The 15,920-nt window shown below is 40.0% G+C and overlaps 1 protein-coding gene across 2 annotated transcripts; it reads right to left on the reverse strand.

Annotated features, from left to right (window-relative positions):
- Positions 1-2,412: 2,412 nt before the first annotated feature.
- LOC311082315 (putative nuclease HARBI1) lies at positions 2,413-3,749 on the reverse strand. 2 transcript variants are annotated; one of them, XR_014606093.1, is made up of 4 exons: positions 3,653-3,749; positions 3,468-3,583; positions 3,260-3,371; positions 2,413-3,185 (listed from the first exon to the last, which is right to left on the reverse strand). XR_014606093.1 is itself a non-coding variant. In XM_084113076.1 (3 exons), exons 1-3 carry the CDS (start codon positions 3,719-3,721, stop codon positions 2,815-2,817), a joined length of 552 nt encoding a protein of 183 aa, XP_083969202.1. In that variant the 5' UTR covers positions 3,722-3,745; the 3' UTR covers positions 2,413-2,814. The 2 variants fall into 2 exon arrangements, 1 of the variants encoding a protein (XP_083969202.1); XM_084113076.1 differs by lacking the exon at positions 3,468-3,583 and having other exon boundaries at positions 3,653-3,745.
- Between the last annotated feature and the right edge of the window lie 12,171 nt (positions 3,750-15,920).

Raw genomic sequence — 15,920 nt, forward strand, 5'->3', positions numbered from 1 at the left:
AAGTTCTTAACACAATTTTAGGAGGAACACTAAAGTCAATGAAGTCAAGGGTACTTCGGGCTCGTCTCAAAGATTATGTGAACTTGTGATTTAAGATTATTTAAATATGTTTAACACTAGGCCGCTTTTTAATACAGCTATCACTATGTACTTGCAATGGAGGGGGTTGTGAAGGTTTCAAACTAATGAATATACAATATAATATAATGTGTATCTTAACCAAAAATCAATATGTTGTCATTTTTATTTTAGATAGATTTGGAGTGATTAAAATGGTTTACTAATTACTTAAAAGTTAATTTCTAAAAACCTGTTTAACATGTATAAAAAGACAAATATGATATCCAATGGTACTTTCAGTGCCATCCAATAAACTCCAAATGTTTATCTTTGTGTCTGCCCATCTAACTTTCTATGATATTAAAATTTGTGCATATTTTAAATCTGTATGCATGCAGGGCTGGAAATTAACTTTTTTGTCCACCTGCCACTGTGGCTGGTGGATTCCAAAATCTACCAGCCACTCAACGTTTTTAACAGCCACTTTCTTGTTTTTAACCGACAATGTGTAACTGCATGTGAAAATGAATACTACAAGATCTACAATACTTAAGCCATTTATTCCATAGGGTAAAGTCTCAAGGAAATACTGACATTTTCAGTAAACTAACCAATCGCGGGACTCCCCATTGTCTGCTTTTCTCCATTGTTCTTTAAAAAAAAAAGTGTTTTTTTTACCTTCGCCTCTTTGTCCACTGTCTCCTGAGATGTTTTCTCTGCAGACCTCTTAATACCTGCGATGTAACGCCACATTTTTTTGAAGGTGTGCCTCCTCTAAAAGTGTCCGGGTGAAACAGCATGCTACTTTTATTTACTCGCCACAGTGGCTGGTAGGTGAAGCGAGTTTACCAGCCACAATACAAAATCACCCACATTTGGCTGGTGCTAATTTCCATCCCTGAATGCATGTGTTTGTGATTAAGTACAAGAAGTAAACAAAAATAAACTTAATGTATTCATGTGAATTTAGTTACCTCTTTGTGGCTAACAAGCTCCAGAGCAGGTTTTGTTTTGGGTAATAAATCTCAAAACGAAATTGGACCAATAAGTTGGGAGCATTAAGTGACTATTGTCTGATGCAATAAAGTCACTCCTCCAAATGATCTTGCTTCAAATCATGGGTCACTTCACAGAGAGGGATTAATTTATAGATTAACAAATAATATTAATCTTTTAGTTAAGATGAATAGAAATACAGGTAATTCTTTAAATTACAGCCCACAATTTACAACGCAAGATGAATATACAGCATACTTTTGCCGTAAATTCTGCTGTCCTGCAGTGCTCAGATCAAACCTCAATCAAAAATTTTAAAGTAATCCTAATCACCTTGATTAGCAAATTATTAGAAGAGATTAGAAAACACTGAAGCAGTGCTGCAGTTGACGAGATAATTAAGTAATGATTAATGTTGAAGTTTTGTTGGAAGGATCTTTGATACAATGAGATGCAATGTGTTCATGTGATGGTGGCCCAATTCATCGATCGTATCCAAAGTGTAGATAACAGAGATTAGGATAATTGTGTTATTAATACATGCAAGTTTCGCATTACTAATAATAGGGTTTTTTTATTTACCCCAAAAATACTAAACAATAGAAACCAAAAAGTTAACAACTAGGGGCCTGTTGCACAAAACTAGGATAAGGGATTAAGCCAGGATATCTTGGTGATCCTGGCTCAATTGATCCGTAATCCGGTTGCACTAAAGCTGGATTGGGGGCAGGAGAATATGTTATGGTATAAATTACCATGGAGATTTATTCTGTGGAGCTAGCCTGCTCCAGACCAGGCTAAATTCCAGGATCTATTTAATCTCATCCCTAATGTCAGTCAGCAGTCACCACAAATGGAAACCAATAGTTATTTCACTGCTCACTATACATTGTTATCACATATAACTAGACCCACTGTCATTATTTAAACGTTTGTGATAATTAATTTCAATCATTTTGGATAAATAATGATTTTTAGATGATGTTGCTATCATTAGATAATTTACAGTTTCCCATAGACTATAAGGCTATATATAAAATGATAGAATATTAGGGCCACAGAGGGAAAAAAAAGACAAGTCATAATATTGTAACCAGTTGTTTTAAAGGAGGACAGTTGTTAAAATGACAGATGTGGGGCATTTCGTGAAATTGTACTTCAGTATGGTTTCATAAACAGACATGCTGATGTGCCAGAATATTAAGTATCACATTGTCATAAGTATCAAAACTGTAAAAAGAATATGTAGCTTTTCTGCAGAAAGAACCAGCCTCATAAATTTATGACTATCCTTTTTTCCTCAGTGTGGCCCTAGTACTCTGTCATATAAACAAATACACAAATACACATTCCATATGAATATAAAAACACAATGTGTAACATTATGTTCCTTTATTGAATAAGGACAAAACAAAGCAGGTAAACCATCAGCTCCTTTCGAAACTGAAGTCACAGTGACTCTACAAGATGGAAAGCACAGAATCAAAGCATATTATACAAAATGATACATACACATTCAAAGGTCTGTATATAACACACCCTGCATGTCTGCACACTAAAATAAATGCAGGACAAATCCATACACATCAACTGAACAGACAAATGAATGGATGCAGTAGCCTCCCTGCAGCCTTGTATTACACACAGTATACCGCACAAACATCATAAGAGGCCAAATTCGTAAAAAAACGAACCCAAAAAAACCCAAATTCCTCTGCCAACGCAGGACATATTTAACCAAAATTGAAAGCACACATACTAACTAAAATAATTCAACACATATTGGTCCCTCAGCAGCCGACCACTGTCGTCATCAGGGAAGATTGCCGGATTGTCCCAGTCCATGGCTGGTGGCACTCTGGGGGCCCTCTCCTTCCTCAGGCAGGCCACATTGTGGAGGACAGCACAAGCCACAGTAATATCACATGCCCTAACAGGGCTGACCCTTAATTTGTGAAGGCAGTGAAAGCGTGCCTTCAGGAGGCCAAAGGTCATTTCAACTCTGGCCCTGGTCCTGGCATGGGCATGGTTGTAGGTCTGCTGTGCTTCCTGGGGGTCTGTGAAAGGTGTCAGGAGAAAAGGCTGGCAGCCATACCCCCTGTCTCCCAGCAACACACCAGAGAATTCACCTGTCAACACAAAAACACACAGTGATATTCTTGACACAGCCATGATGGTTATAAATAGGGGTTGTGTGGCTTACCTTGTGATAGGCACTGATAGATTTCAGAGGCCCGAAAGATTCTGGAGTCATGGACTGAGCCAGGCCATTTTGCCACAACATTGCTGATCACACAGTCAGCATTGCAGACCATCTGAAATCATAAGATGAGGAATATTACACCAATCAATGCACATCACTGGCAATGCAGAGTGTTCGTCAATGGACAATATCAAAAAGTTATGTTCACCTGAACATTAATGCTGTGAAAGGATTTCCTATTCACAAAATCAGCCTAATGGGCACCTGAGGGGGCTTTTATCCTTATGTGTGTGCAGTCCACTGCACCAATGACATTGGGGAAACCTGTCACACAAAGTAATGAGTATCCTACTATGTGTTAACAGTTGTCCTGTAATTTGTAGATCCTCTTACCTGCAATCCTATAGAACTCCTCTTTGATGTCACAGAGTCTTCTGTGGCCAGGGAAGGAGATGAAGACATCTGCTAATGCTTTGATAGCCAGACACACTTTATTGTGCGGCAAATTGTGGCCTTGTTCAGCTGTTCTGCATCCCCCACTGAGTACAGGAAGGCTCCACTAGCAAAAAAGCGCAAGGCCACACAAACCATTTGCTCCACACTCAGTGCATGGCTCCGTGCAGTGCGGTGCTTAGTCCTGGGACCCAGTAGTCTGCATAGATACCTGATGCCATCTGCAGAAAACCTGTATCTTTCATATAGATGGTCATCAGGGAAGGCCAGTGGGTCCAACCGGTCCCTGAAGACCCTTTCTCGCCTGAAGGCTCTCCTCAGCACAAGTGCTTCTTCATCCACCACATCTCGCAAGAATGGGCATGCCATTGTCAGAGCAGAAAGGAACACACAATTTTGGGCCTTCATATAGGCTAGTGGCCACACCTGGTGCTGGGGGGGGTGGGCAAAAGAGGCCGGTGCCTTATAACGATGACTTGGTTGTACTGATTGCTGGGAAAATAAAAAAAACCTTAGAAAGATGCCACCGTCCTGTGTGCTCACAATAAGAGCTCATATGTCATGGCTCACTTGACTTTACGAGAATATACCTAATTTTTATTTTGAACTGTGTCATCTTCTTGGAGCTGGGGGAGGAAAGAAAAATAATGATTAATACATTTGTGTTACAGTTAGCATACAGTGTACATTGAAGGCATATCTCACCTCCCTCTCAAGTTTTTTTATTTCAAGGTCCAGTTTCCTAATTGTCCTCTTTTTTATTTCGGACTCCAGTGCAAGATTTTCCATCTTTTTCTTCTTGTACTGAATGTCTATGTCTGCCAGTTCTATTTGGCGCCGGAGGTGGTTGCCATACAACTTTCTGATAGCTTGTGAGCTCTGTGAACACAATACAATTAGCGCAGCTGGAATTTGGCAGGATGTGGTGTCCTTTTATTAATACGCACTATGTTGCCAGGCTGGTTTTCCCACTGTATAGCATCTGGGTCCTGTAAAAGAAATTAGATTTTTTGATTTTGATGAGGACTCCTCACCATTGTAGAGTAAATAGTACTTTCACAGTCTTAACATGATACCTCATGCCTTCTGGAATCCAGAGAGATGGTCTCCTCCTCATCATCGTCTCCATCATGTGCTGTTGCTGCTGCACTGGGGCTTTCACCCTATCACATTTAATCGGATTCATATTGAAGCTAGTTGACAAGACATGCCAGGCCTACAGTATGCCTTTGATGGAGTACTCACTGGATCAGCATCGTCTGGTGCTTGTGCTGGTGGCTCTAACAGGAACACAGTGCTGCCACACACTGCAAGGCAATAGGTAAACCAAAGTCAGACAGTCCAAATTGATTCAATATGAATGTGGTTGTATCCCATGTAGAGATGGAAGGACATACCTTGAATGAAGCGGGTGGCATCTTGGGAGGAACCTATGCTCGTCTCTTTCCCCCCAGGGATCCCCTCTAAGACGGGCCTGCCTTTATTTAGCTCCAAGGCCATGTCCTCTGCTGGGGTAAGGTCAGCCTTTGGTGACCCACCACCCGTGCCTTGTCTGTGGGTATTCTTTTTCACTGCTAAAACAGTACAGACAATGTGTGAGCAGGCACCTTCTGGGTACAATATATGCTTGTGCTTTGTTAAATATTAGTCAGGGACCATACCATTCTGCAGAATGTTCTTGTATTTGATTTTGACCTGCTGCCATGTCCGTTTTGGCCCGTTCATGTTTAATCTACATCACACGCACACACACACACACACACACACACACACACATTCTTTATCACAAGAACATTTAATGGAGTCACACTGCAAAAAATGACTTGGTATTTTTGTCTTGTTTTCAGTAAAAATATCAACAACAAAAAAAATCTTAAATAAAGATGTATTTTCTTGATTTGCTAAATGACCTAGCAAAATAAGTATAGTTTAGACAAAAAATATAAACTTTAAGTAAATGTGTGCTTAAAACAAGCAAAAAAATAAAAAATCTGTCAATATAATAAGAAAAATTCTCTTGAAATAAGTTTACTTTTTCCATAAACACTTAATTTTAGAAAAGTTCTCTTGTTTCACTGGCAGATTTTTTTGCTTATTTTCCTAGGTAATTTTGCTCAAGAAAATATTTAAGATTTTTTTTAGATATTTTTTTTTTACTGAAAACAAGACAAAAATATTAAGTAAGTAAGAAAGACATTTTTGCAGTGCAGTGAGCAACCGACCTTGGGTCCTTTGAAAGGCGCTATATAAATTAAAGTGATTATTATTATAGCTCATCTATTTATTCAATTAAATTTTATTTATATAGCACTTTTCACAATTGTTTCATTCTGTCAAAGCAGCTTTACATTAATAAAAGCAGGAGAAACACAAAAAAAACGGTGGACAACAGAAGCAGAGTACAACGGCTAAGATTAAACCGTACTGAGCGTAGTAACGTTAAATAATAATGTAAGGCTTTAATAATAATTTATCATAGCTTTATACAGTGTGATGGAGTTACTTTACACAATTTCACTCATATCTGCAGTGCATTTCAATTAAAAATTTAACGGTTTCATAATTAACGTTACAGTACAACTGCGTTTTTGGAGATGTGAATTAAATATTTGAATTGTAATTGTGATGTTTCAGCGGAGCGGTGAGTGTGTAATTGTGCACTACTTACGCATTCAGGCAGTCTGCAATACTTTGCCACGCTTTTTCTCTTTGCTTTATCACTGTGGCGGTGTTGCCTTTCTTCTTAATTATATCTTTTACCTCCTCGTATGCCTCCATGAGGATTTGTGCTTCCGACGGGGAAAAGTACGCGGCTCTAGTTGCCATGGTAAATCAGTTAATCTGTGATCTGTGGCGGGGTCTATTTGAGTGAGCCGTGAGCGCGCACCTATCCAGGATTGGTTTCACCTGGCTTAATGAATCCGTGTCTGCTCATCCTGGCTTGGTCTTTGTGCAACCAATTAAGCCTGGACGCACATGTTTTGGCTTCATTGAGCTCAGCTGAGTCATTTATCCCGGATGTCTTAATTCTACTTTTGTGCAACAGGCCTTACGGTGCGTGTCCACTGGCACGGTGCGAGCGGAGCGGAGCGAGCGTTTTCAATTCATTCCTATGGAAGTTGAGCTTCACGCTCGCGCAATGCATTTTGGGATTGACAGCGGACCGGAGAAAGCGTTGAGAGCGACCGAGAGCGTCAAAAGGTTGGGCAGTTCTCGACTTTATGCAAATATCAAGCGAAAAACGCGGTCGGCAGCCAATTGCTGTGAGGTTCGGGAAGTGACGTCTGTTTTGAGAGTTTAAAAATATGCAAATTGTGCCGGAGTTTATGCTGGATTTAGTGCGTAAATCATTTTGTTTACAAATTAGACACTTAGCAGTTGTTATGTATGTTACATATTTTATTTTGGATGTGTTCATTGTGATTACATATGGCTGGGTTTATAAAAGTTTATAAAACTGAAAGGATATCTTTGCTTGGTGCATTTGGAAACAAAGCTTTGTCTATTTCTAAATGTATCAACAGACACACCCCAAAGCGGAGGCGTTATAGCGTTGCCAGCGGCACTGAGCGGACTTTTGCCGCTGTAGTGGACACGCACCGTTACGGTACGTTCACACGGGTCGTCAGCGTCAACGCTTGACGGAAGGCGTGGCTGAAGTTTGGCACTGACGCCATGGTCATAGCAGCGTCAGCCAATGAAATTAGACAGGAACTCAACAACAAGCTTCATTGTCATTCAATGTTCATAAAGGACCGGGTGATTGCCCACCGCAATAATTAGTTTCTCCTCCATTTTAAAATTTATCCTCAGTTTGCTGCTCTTGAACAGGATGAACGTGATTGGCTGCCGCCTGGCTACTGTATTTGCATAGAGCGATCTGATTGGCTGACGCTTCCGTCGGCGGCGCTTCACTGGCGTTGCTCGCGGCAGAAGTTGAAAAATTCTCAACTTCTGCCGCGAGCAACGCCGGTGAAGCGCCGCCGACGGATCCACAATTCTTTTCGGCAACGCTTGACGTCACCCATTCAAAGTCAATGGGAAGCGCTGACGCTGACGCCCCGTGTGAACGTACCGTTACGGTGCGTGTCCACTGGCACGGTGCGAGCGGAGCGGAGCGAGCGTTTTCAATGAATTCCTATGGAAGTTGAGCTTCACGCTCGTGCAGTGCATTTTGGGATTGACAGCGGACCGGAGAAAGCGTTGAGAGCGACCGAGAGCGTCAAGAGGTTGGGCAGTTCTCGACTTTATGCAAATATCAAGCGAAAAACGCGGTCGGCAGCCAATTGCTGTGAGGTTCGGGATGTGACGTCTGTCTTGAGAGTTTAAAAATATGCAAATTGTGCCGGAGTTTATGCTGGATTTAGTGCGTAAATCATTTTGTTTACAAATTAGACACTTTGCAGTTGTTATATATGTTAAATATTTTAATTTGGATGTGTTCATTGTGATTATATTGGCTGGGTTTATAAAAGTTTATAAAATTGAAAGGATATATTTGCTTGGGGCATTTGGAAACAAAGCTTGTCTATTTCTAAATGTAATCGCGTGCATCGCTGATGATTATACTGTCCGTGTGTTGAAAAAAACTTAGATTAAACACACTCGCAACAGACACACCCCAAAGCGGAGACGTTACAGCGTTGCCAGCGGCACTGAGCGGAGTTTTGCCGCTGTAGTGGACACGCACCGTTATGGTGCGTTCACACCGGACGCAATAGCGCGTCAGGCGCGAGTGATTTCAATGTTAAGTCAATGCAAAGACGCGTTACGCGCGTAAAAAATTCCTGCGGCGCGAATGAGGCGTTTAGCGCGGCGCGGTAGACGCGAATTCGCCTCATTCGCGCGTCAAGTTCGCGCGAATGACGCGAATTGAGCGTCTGGCGCGTTAAGCCTGGTTTATACTCGACGCGTCCACACGAGCGCGAAGGTGCGCGCGGCAAAAATGACGTCATTGCGGTGTGGGCGGTCGTGCGCGTTGGGTTCGCAAGACCCAATTTCGCCTGGCGGTGTGCGCGATATTTTTTGTAACAACGCGCGCGGCGCGCATCCGAAGATGAACGACTTCGAGCCGAATCTGGCCGAGCTCGAACTTCTCACCACACCGGCACCCAGTTTGCACGTCTAAATGAGTTGATTACATTTAAAAAATGAGCATACAATAGCATAAAAAGTATTTTTAATGAACATAAAGGTCCATGTTTAATAAAAATGTTCACGAAACTTAATGAAATGTTTAGTGAAATTAGAAAATATGTAAGAGATTGTTAATTTAGTTCTCATATCCATATATTTTGTTTTATTGTCACAAGTAATAATCTCAGGGTTTACTGGGTTTTACACGATTCTTTTTGTAGTGTGGTATTGGTAGTGGTGTAAAATAAACATTGTCACGTGTGTATAGCTTTCTTCTTCTCACCGCTGATTCCTGATGGTTTAGAGGACAATTACTCGAGTCGCCCCCTGTCGTTTCAAAGAATAGTACAACGGCGAGCGCGTCAAGTATAAACGCCTCGTCCGTTTGCGGAGGTGCGCGCGCAGTCTGCGGAGACTCGCGCTGCGGAGCCAGGCGAAAGTATAACCAAGGCTTTAAGCGCGAATGATTTTATTAGTGCTATTTGTGCATTCACGCGTTTGACGCGAATTGGCGTCTGCCGCCCGAGTTGAAAAATCTGAACTTCTGCGTCAATTCGCGCCGCGTTAACCAATCAGGAGCCTGCTTGCATGCTGCTGTCACGTGGTGAACTGACAGTTTATAATGTTATTTTATGTTTGGCCTCAATACATTATTTTGTAATATGACTAAAATGCACAACAAAGCAAATCTTTAACATAAAAACTCGATTTCAATATGAGAGCTACTCATTTTGTATTGAATGCTATTTATTCCATATCTATTCTAGATTATATGAAACTTTATTAATCTAATGTAAAGACAACAAACACAATTTAGTGTATAAAAACTTGTAAAAAAAAATCACAGGACAGGTTTCACTTTTGGAGGCTGGCTCCATTTATTATCAAAACAAAAATAAATGACAGATTAGTGCGGGCGTGGGTGAACCTCGCGCCGGGCTGTACAGCGCGGGCTCGTCAGGCAGCGACCACTCGAGGCCGAGGCTTTATACGGCCTACGCTGTCCTCGTCAGCGTCCTCACCGTTAGGTCCACCAAACCTACCTTCTGGAGCAAATTGTGAAACTCCTGAAACCCTCCGGAGGGTTTGGTGGACCCGAGTACAGCGACGATGTCCCCTACGCAGCTGTTTCTGCTCTCCAGAGCATATACGAGCGGTGATTCTCTCGATTAATGCTAATGCTCGATAAACCAAAAAAAGATGGCCGCCAACAGGTTTCGAAACTTTCGCCTCTGACGCGCGTAAATTTCGCTTCAAACTTTTGATTTTACGCGCGTCAATTTCGCTCTTGACGCGCGAATGCACACAAAGTGGTCACGCGTATTACTAGACGCGGCAGGCGCGAATTTTGACGCATATTCGCGTTTGGTGTGAACGCAGCATAAGGCCTATAAAAGAGGTCAACAAAATATAACTATACTCAAAACAGCATATAACAAAACAGGATATGACCTGAACAAACTGACCTAACTGAATGAGACACAAGGGAACATATGTAGTGGCTTGGCCAAACCAATTTACACATAAGGGGAAAACCAAATGGACGACAAATACAACTACAACAAAGTAAAACAAACTAAACCCAAAATCCCCCTCCAACATGGCAAAACATGGTATGGCTTGATTGGCAGGCCACAGGATATCACAGTCCTCCACCCTTGGCCACGCTTTTCTTCCCCCAGGACAGACCTCTCTCCAACATGGTAACAAAGAAACAATGATTAATAGAACAGAAATGTGCACTCCATTTAAAGGTGCCCTAGAATGTGTTGAAATAATATTTAAATTTTGTCTCTGATATCTACATAGAGGGTATGTGGCTTATTTAAGGGCATTTAAAATGTCCAGATGTGGTTTTACAGGTCCATTTTCAACCCTAGAAATTGGCCCTAGAATGAAATGGTCTGTTTTTACCTTATTTGGAAGGATCATGAATAGTAATGAGGAGTTCTGCTCTGATTGGCTGTTTCACTGCGGGCTCATTACAGTAGCTCAGAGTAACAGCAAACAGGTCCCTGATGTCCAGCGTGACAATGGAGAGATTAGGCGTTCAGCCGTACATTTTTTAGCCTGTTTCAGATGAAGATGCCGATTTTGAGGAACAACCAGTTGTTTTAAGACTGGAAATGGACGCTTCTGAGTGGTAAGTTTATTTTTTATTTTCAGTAAGAACTTAACTGTCACGTCAATTCTAGAACTTCCACCTAAACGTTAACTAGCATATAGCATTAACTTTACACGGTAACTCATAAAGTCAGCAGTCACAATTTTATTTTTAGCATGATAAAAACATGTAAATTATTATAATGTCACGTATAATTTTACAATGATAGGCTTTTCACGTTGAATCAAGAACAAAAAACAGCGAACTGTGTAGTGCGTGAATGTGTTGTTTGGAAAGTATTGGAAAGGCGTACATATTAATGATCCCGACTGTTGCGTCACAGTCAGTGTTATGTAGAGATTCGCCTATTTTTCAGGGGTGTTTTTCAAAAACGAGATTTAAATAAGAAAGAGCTGAACTCTTGTTATTTAACTATGCCAAGATAAATTCAATTTCAAATTCTAGGGCACCTTTAAACAGTGTATGGCCAAAGCAAATACATGTATATTATACCTGAAATAAACTATGTGATTGTGTTTTGAAATCATGACTTGTTTGGTATTGTTTGGGGTGTGGCTAACTGCAAAAATAACTTTACCTGTGTACTAAAACAGGCTTGTGTGCGGTATTACCATTGCTGGCTGTTACCCTGCCTTGCTGGTTGTTCATCCTGTGGCTTGGGCCATCACAAGTTCACTAAAAGATTTGGGAAAAGTACAGAAAAACTAAATCATGGCTGAACATTGGATTCTTCTACATAAACGAGGGTTTATTACATGGTTCATCAGGATAGTGAAGTTTAACCCACCGGACAGCTTTTGCTTCGAGAGACCAGCAGAATCGGCTAACTGGAATAAGCAGTTTACACAAAGAACAGCGACAAAATCTTTCATCCTCTTCCTTTTTGAACAATCAGAGCACTGCGAGTTCGGGTCTGCTCATGAGGAACACATTAGAGACTGAAACATGGTAAGAATCCACGCAAGTAGTAGCTTTCCCCAAACCTCACACTTGAAATGATGGTGCAAGAAGAGAGGTAGCTCACAAAAGACACGTCGGAAGCAACATGCTCCAGGGCTAAAGTTTAAACAACGGTCCATGGACAACGAAACAGAAAAAAGTATGCGGCAGATGTGAAAAAGAAATGCAAAAAATAATAATCTGACTGTCCAGCATTGAAGTCCTCATGCAACAGATGTAGGGAAACAGGGTATTGAGAAAATAAGTGCAAAAGCAAAGTGGTGAGAGAAGTAAGAAATTGTGAAGAATATTTGATATGTGAATTATCACTTTCTAGGTTCAGTTGATAGCACAACTTCAAACAATGAATAACTGTGCGACTAGGGCTGGGTATCAATTCAGATGTTTCGATTCGATTTCGATTAGCAAGCTCTCAATTCGATTCGATTCGATTTTTGATTTCGATTCTAAATTCGATTTCGATTCCCGATTCGACTGAATGAATATACAGTAGATTTAATACAAATCCTATATTTATAAAAAAGAACAGTGAACACAAGTTTACCCGTGGTTAATTCATATAAAGAAATTAAGAGCCACAAACCCCTATATTAAACTCGTTTTATTTTAGGTACACTTGGGTACATTAAAACAGAAGCCAACTCTATATTTCAAATGGATACAATGAATAGACAGGATTTTTGCATGCCTTTATCAAACAGGATCAGGTTATTTTAGGTTTAAGATCAAACACACATACAATCTCACAGCATTAGCTGTAACATGGAGGCTGCAAGCCTATGAACAGTGGAGGAAAGCTAATACTGGCTTTTGGGTGATAGATAAATAAATATGGAAAAAAATCAATTTGTGGCCTTTGAGAATCGATTTTGAATCGACCACATTTTAAAAAATGTGAAAAATCTATTTTTTTGCCCAGCCCTATGTGCGACTAGAGATTGGTAGTACACCGGTTAGCTTTAAAATAAAAAATCCGGTACTGATGTGTGTATTATCATCATCTCAGCATCCCAGATAGCTTAGAAGAACTGGATATTGCAACAGAAACTTTTAACTCTCTCTTTTTCAGTACTTTAGACACAGTTGCTCCTTTACGCTTAAAGAAGATTAAAGATGGCAGCATTTTTAAGCTTTCGGACGCAGCGTAGTTGTTGTGTTTATGCTCATCTCTTTGCTTCTTTCTGTTCTTCTTGTTGCTCTTTGTGATTCTACTTGTTAACAGCAGGTGTTCATCATTTATGCTCTATCATCACTTGACTTAATTTAATTAATGCTAATTTCACACTGGGGATTTTGTTGTGTGGTTCAAGCAGGCATGTACTGGTCATCGGGAGCACTGGGACTTTCGGGTCGAGTAGTGGGCCGATCGGTGAAACGAGGGAGACACTACCCATCCACTTATTAGGCACGGTTTTACTTTTTCATTGGAGCGAATGGGAAACTCCAAAAGGCAAATACTTCAAAGTGTGATGAAACTGTGCTGCCGAATTAAACCGTGCATCTGCCAGGTGCAGATTAAAAGAAGAGCGGGATCTGATAGGTTTCACTCACACAGCACTGACGAATGTCAGTTCCACTTCCACCACTTTATATAGCGATAAACAGTGCAAGTTGCCTTTTCCATTCATATTCGACACAGAATTATTAGAATCCATATACTCATGGCAATGAGGAGCATGGTTTTACCTCTTACATTAGGAGTTAACTCTTTTGTTAAAGGGATGGTTCACCTAAATGAAGATTGTCATCATTTAATCAACCTCATGTCATTCCAAACCTGTATGACTGACTTTCTTCTCTGGAACACAAAAGAAGATTATTTTGAGAAATTACTGAGATTTTATTTTTCTCTTTTTGTCCATACAATCAAAGTCAATGGTACCCAAAGTGGTTTGGTTACCAACATTCTTCAAAACATTTCCTTTTTTGCTCTGCAGAATAGCAGGGAATGTAGCCTACTTTTGCATAGCTCAAAATCAGTGCTTTAAAGTCAAATTTGGATTTCTATGCATTTGTTCAATAGTATATTCAATGCAGTATATTCAATAATATCTAGGCATATTATTATTATTTGTTTCTCTCCTGTTTTGTTATTAATTAAATTACTCTAGTTTAAGGCCTGGGTGGGCTTGAATTTTCCAGTGCTGAATTGTAGCCCCAGTCCAGTCCTGGGTTCAGGTGTGTTTTATCTCAACATGAAAAACTCCATGGCAATTCTAAATGCATCATGTTCACACTTAATCTGTACATGTTACATTTGTTGCAAGAGAACAAACTGAACACTTCACGTCCACATATTTATATTCAGTCACATGACTGGCACAGAGACCTGGAGGGCAAAACATTCAAAGAACTGCAGAACTGCAGAATCTGTTTCAAGCCAGATCACCTCTCAAAAGAAGAAAAACTAAAATATTTTAACACCCCTCCAGGTTGTAAAAATATGAATGCTTCTTTCTTTATTACTTCTTTCTATGCTTTCTTTATTGCCAACAGGAAAGCAGGACATTTTCAAATAAAGTCACTTTCACATTGCATAAAACTGGTTTGTGTCTGTCTTGTCTGATAACAGTGGGTAAAAATGTAAGCTAGTTTCTGTGAAAATGAGGCATAATGTGAATAAATGAAAGATAAAACAGCAGCTGACAGATGGAGTAAAATCATTCTTTATTAGTAATTACTTTCCATTAAACCTAAAAACAAACAGAATGCATGGAAAGTATCATAAATGCAAACCTTTATATTGTTTGTATCGGATACATGATCAAAATACCACATTAAAAGCTTTAGTATCCTCTACAAATAAGTTTTCAATCCAAGTAAAAACCAAAAGTCAATTTTCTAAATGTGTGTTTTACTGTTGTAAATGATGACAGAGTAACTATAGAGTCGTTTCTCAGGTTAATCGGCACACTGTCCTCTGGTGGAGAGACTGTAGAACTGCAGCTCCAGATATTACAGTAGTAGTTCTTATTTTATTCAAATCTGAGAAGTTTATGTTGGTCAGAAATAGCTTGCTCAGCTAACTCTCACTTTCTTTTCACATATCGGGCCAGTGCAGCAACAGAAATGCAGAACTCCTCAGCTACCTTTGTTTATTGACCTGCCCTCCTATGGAGTTATTCTTGAGCCAATAATGTAGCTTTTCAAGAAACTAATGAAAATATAAATTGAAACTAAATAAATTATCTCTGAAACTGAAAAAGAATAAATCGCAGGCAAATTTTTTGACTTCGTTTTTAATACACTGCATGTTTTGCTAACTATTTCTCATATTTCAATCGCTGATCTGAACTTACAAATGCCTTCCAGAGTTTCATTTCCGCTTCTGAAGTTTTCGTTTACGCTCCCTGAGTTTTCGTTCGCCGTTCTGACACAATTCTCTCGTGGGGGCGGGGCTAGTAGCAGTGTGTTCTCATTGGTTACTGAGCTTTTGATTGACAGCTTCGTGACCTGGAAGTGAAGAAGTCAGTGGTGTGTTTATGTGTGGATGTGAGCGTCTGTAATCGCAGCTTTCTATTTCATTTTAGTGATATTAAGTTTATATCTGTATTTATTTGCTGCTACACTATATTGTTGAGATGATTTCTTATAGAAGGAATAGTAGCCTACAGACGAATGATATTTATCATTAGTCATTGTCGCTATATCAGGAGGATACTGGATAACGTTAGCCTACTCGTGGTAAGTCTGATTTTTTTTTTCCTTTATTAATACTATACTAATACTATTTATAATACAGTACTGGCTTTTTTCAGGTGGAGAGGCATTTTAGAGCTCAGTGAGAGCCCATAACATTATACAGCTGTGTTGTCTTGATTTAACTGTTAGCCAGGGCCGTGCACAGACATTTTGAGGGGCAGTGGCTTAAACCAAAAAAGGGGGCACTATAAGGAGTTTGAATGAGGCAGTATCATCTTAATACAGAAAATTAAAAACAACTCTTTTATATGGGCAATAAGATTACAATTAGGATTTAGTGCAAAA

The sequence above is a fragment of the Abramis brama genome (genome assembly GCF_963993115.1).
Source record: "Abramis brama genome assembly, chromosome: 1".
Classification (NCBI taxonomy): domain Eukaryota; kingdom Metazoa; phylum Chordata; class Actinopteri; order Cypriniformes; family Leuciscidae; genus Abramis; species Abramis brama.

Coding starts and splice junctions, on each gene's coding strand:
- LOC311082315 (XM_084113076.1), bottom strand. CDS start 3,721: ATGTCTTCATCTCCTTCCCTGGCCACAGAAGACTCTGTGACATCAAAG. Junction 3,372..3,652: donor GGAGTTCTATAGGATTGCAG/GTAAGAGGATCT, acceptor TTATGATTTCAG/ATGGTCTGCAATGCTGACTG. Junction 3,186..3,259: donor CTATCAGTGCCTATCACAAG/GTAAGCCACACA, acceptor TTGTGTTGACAG/GTGAATTCTCTGGTGTGTTG.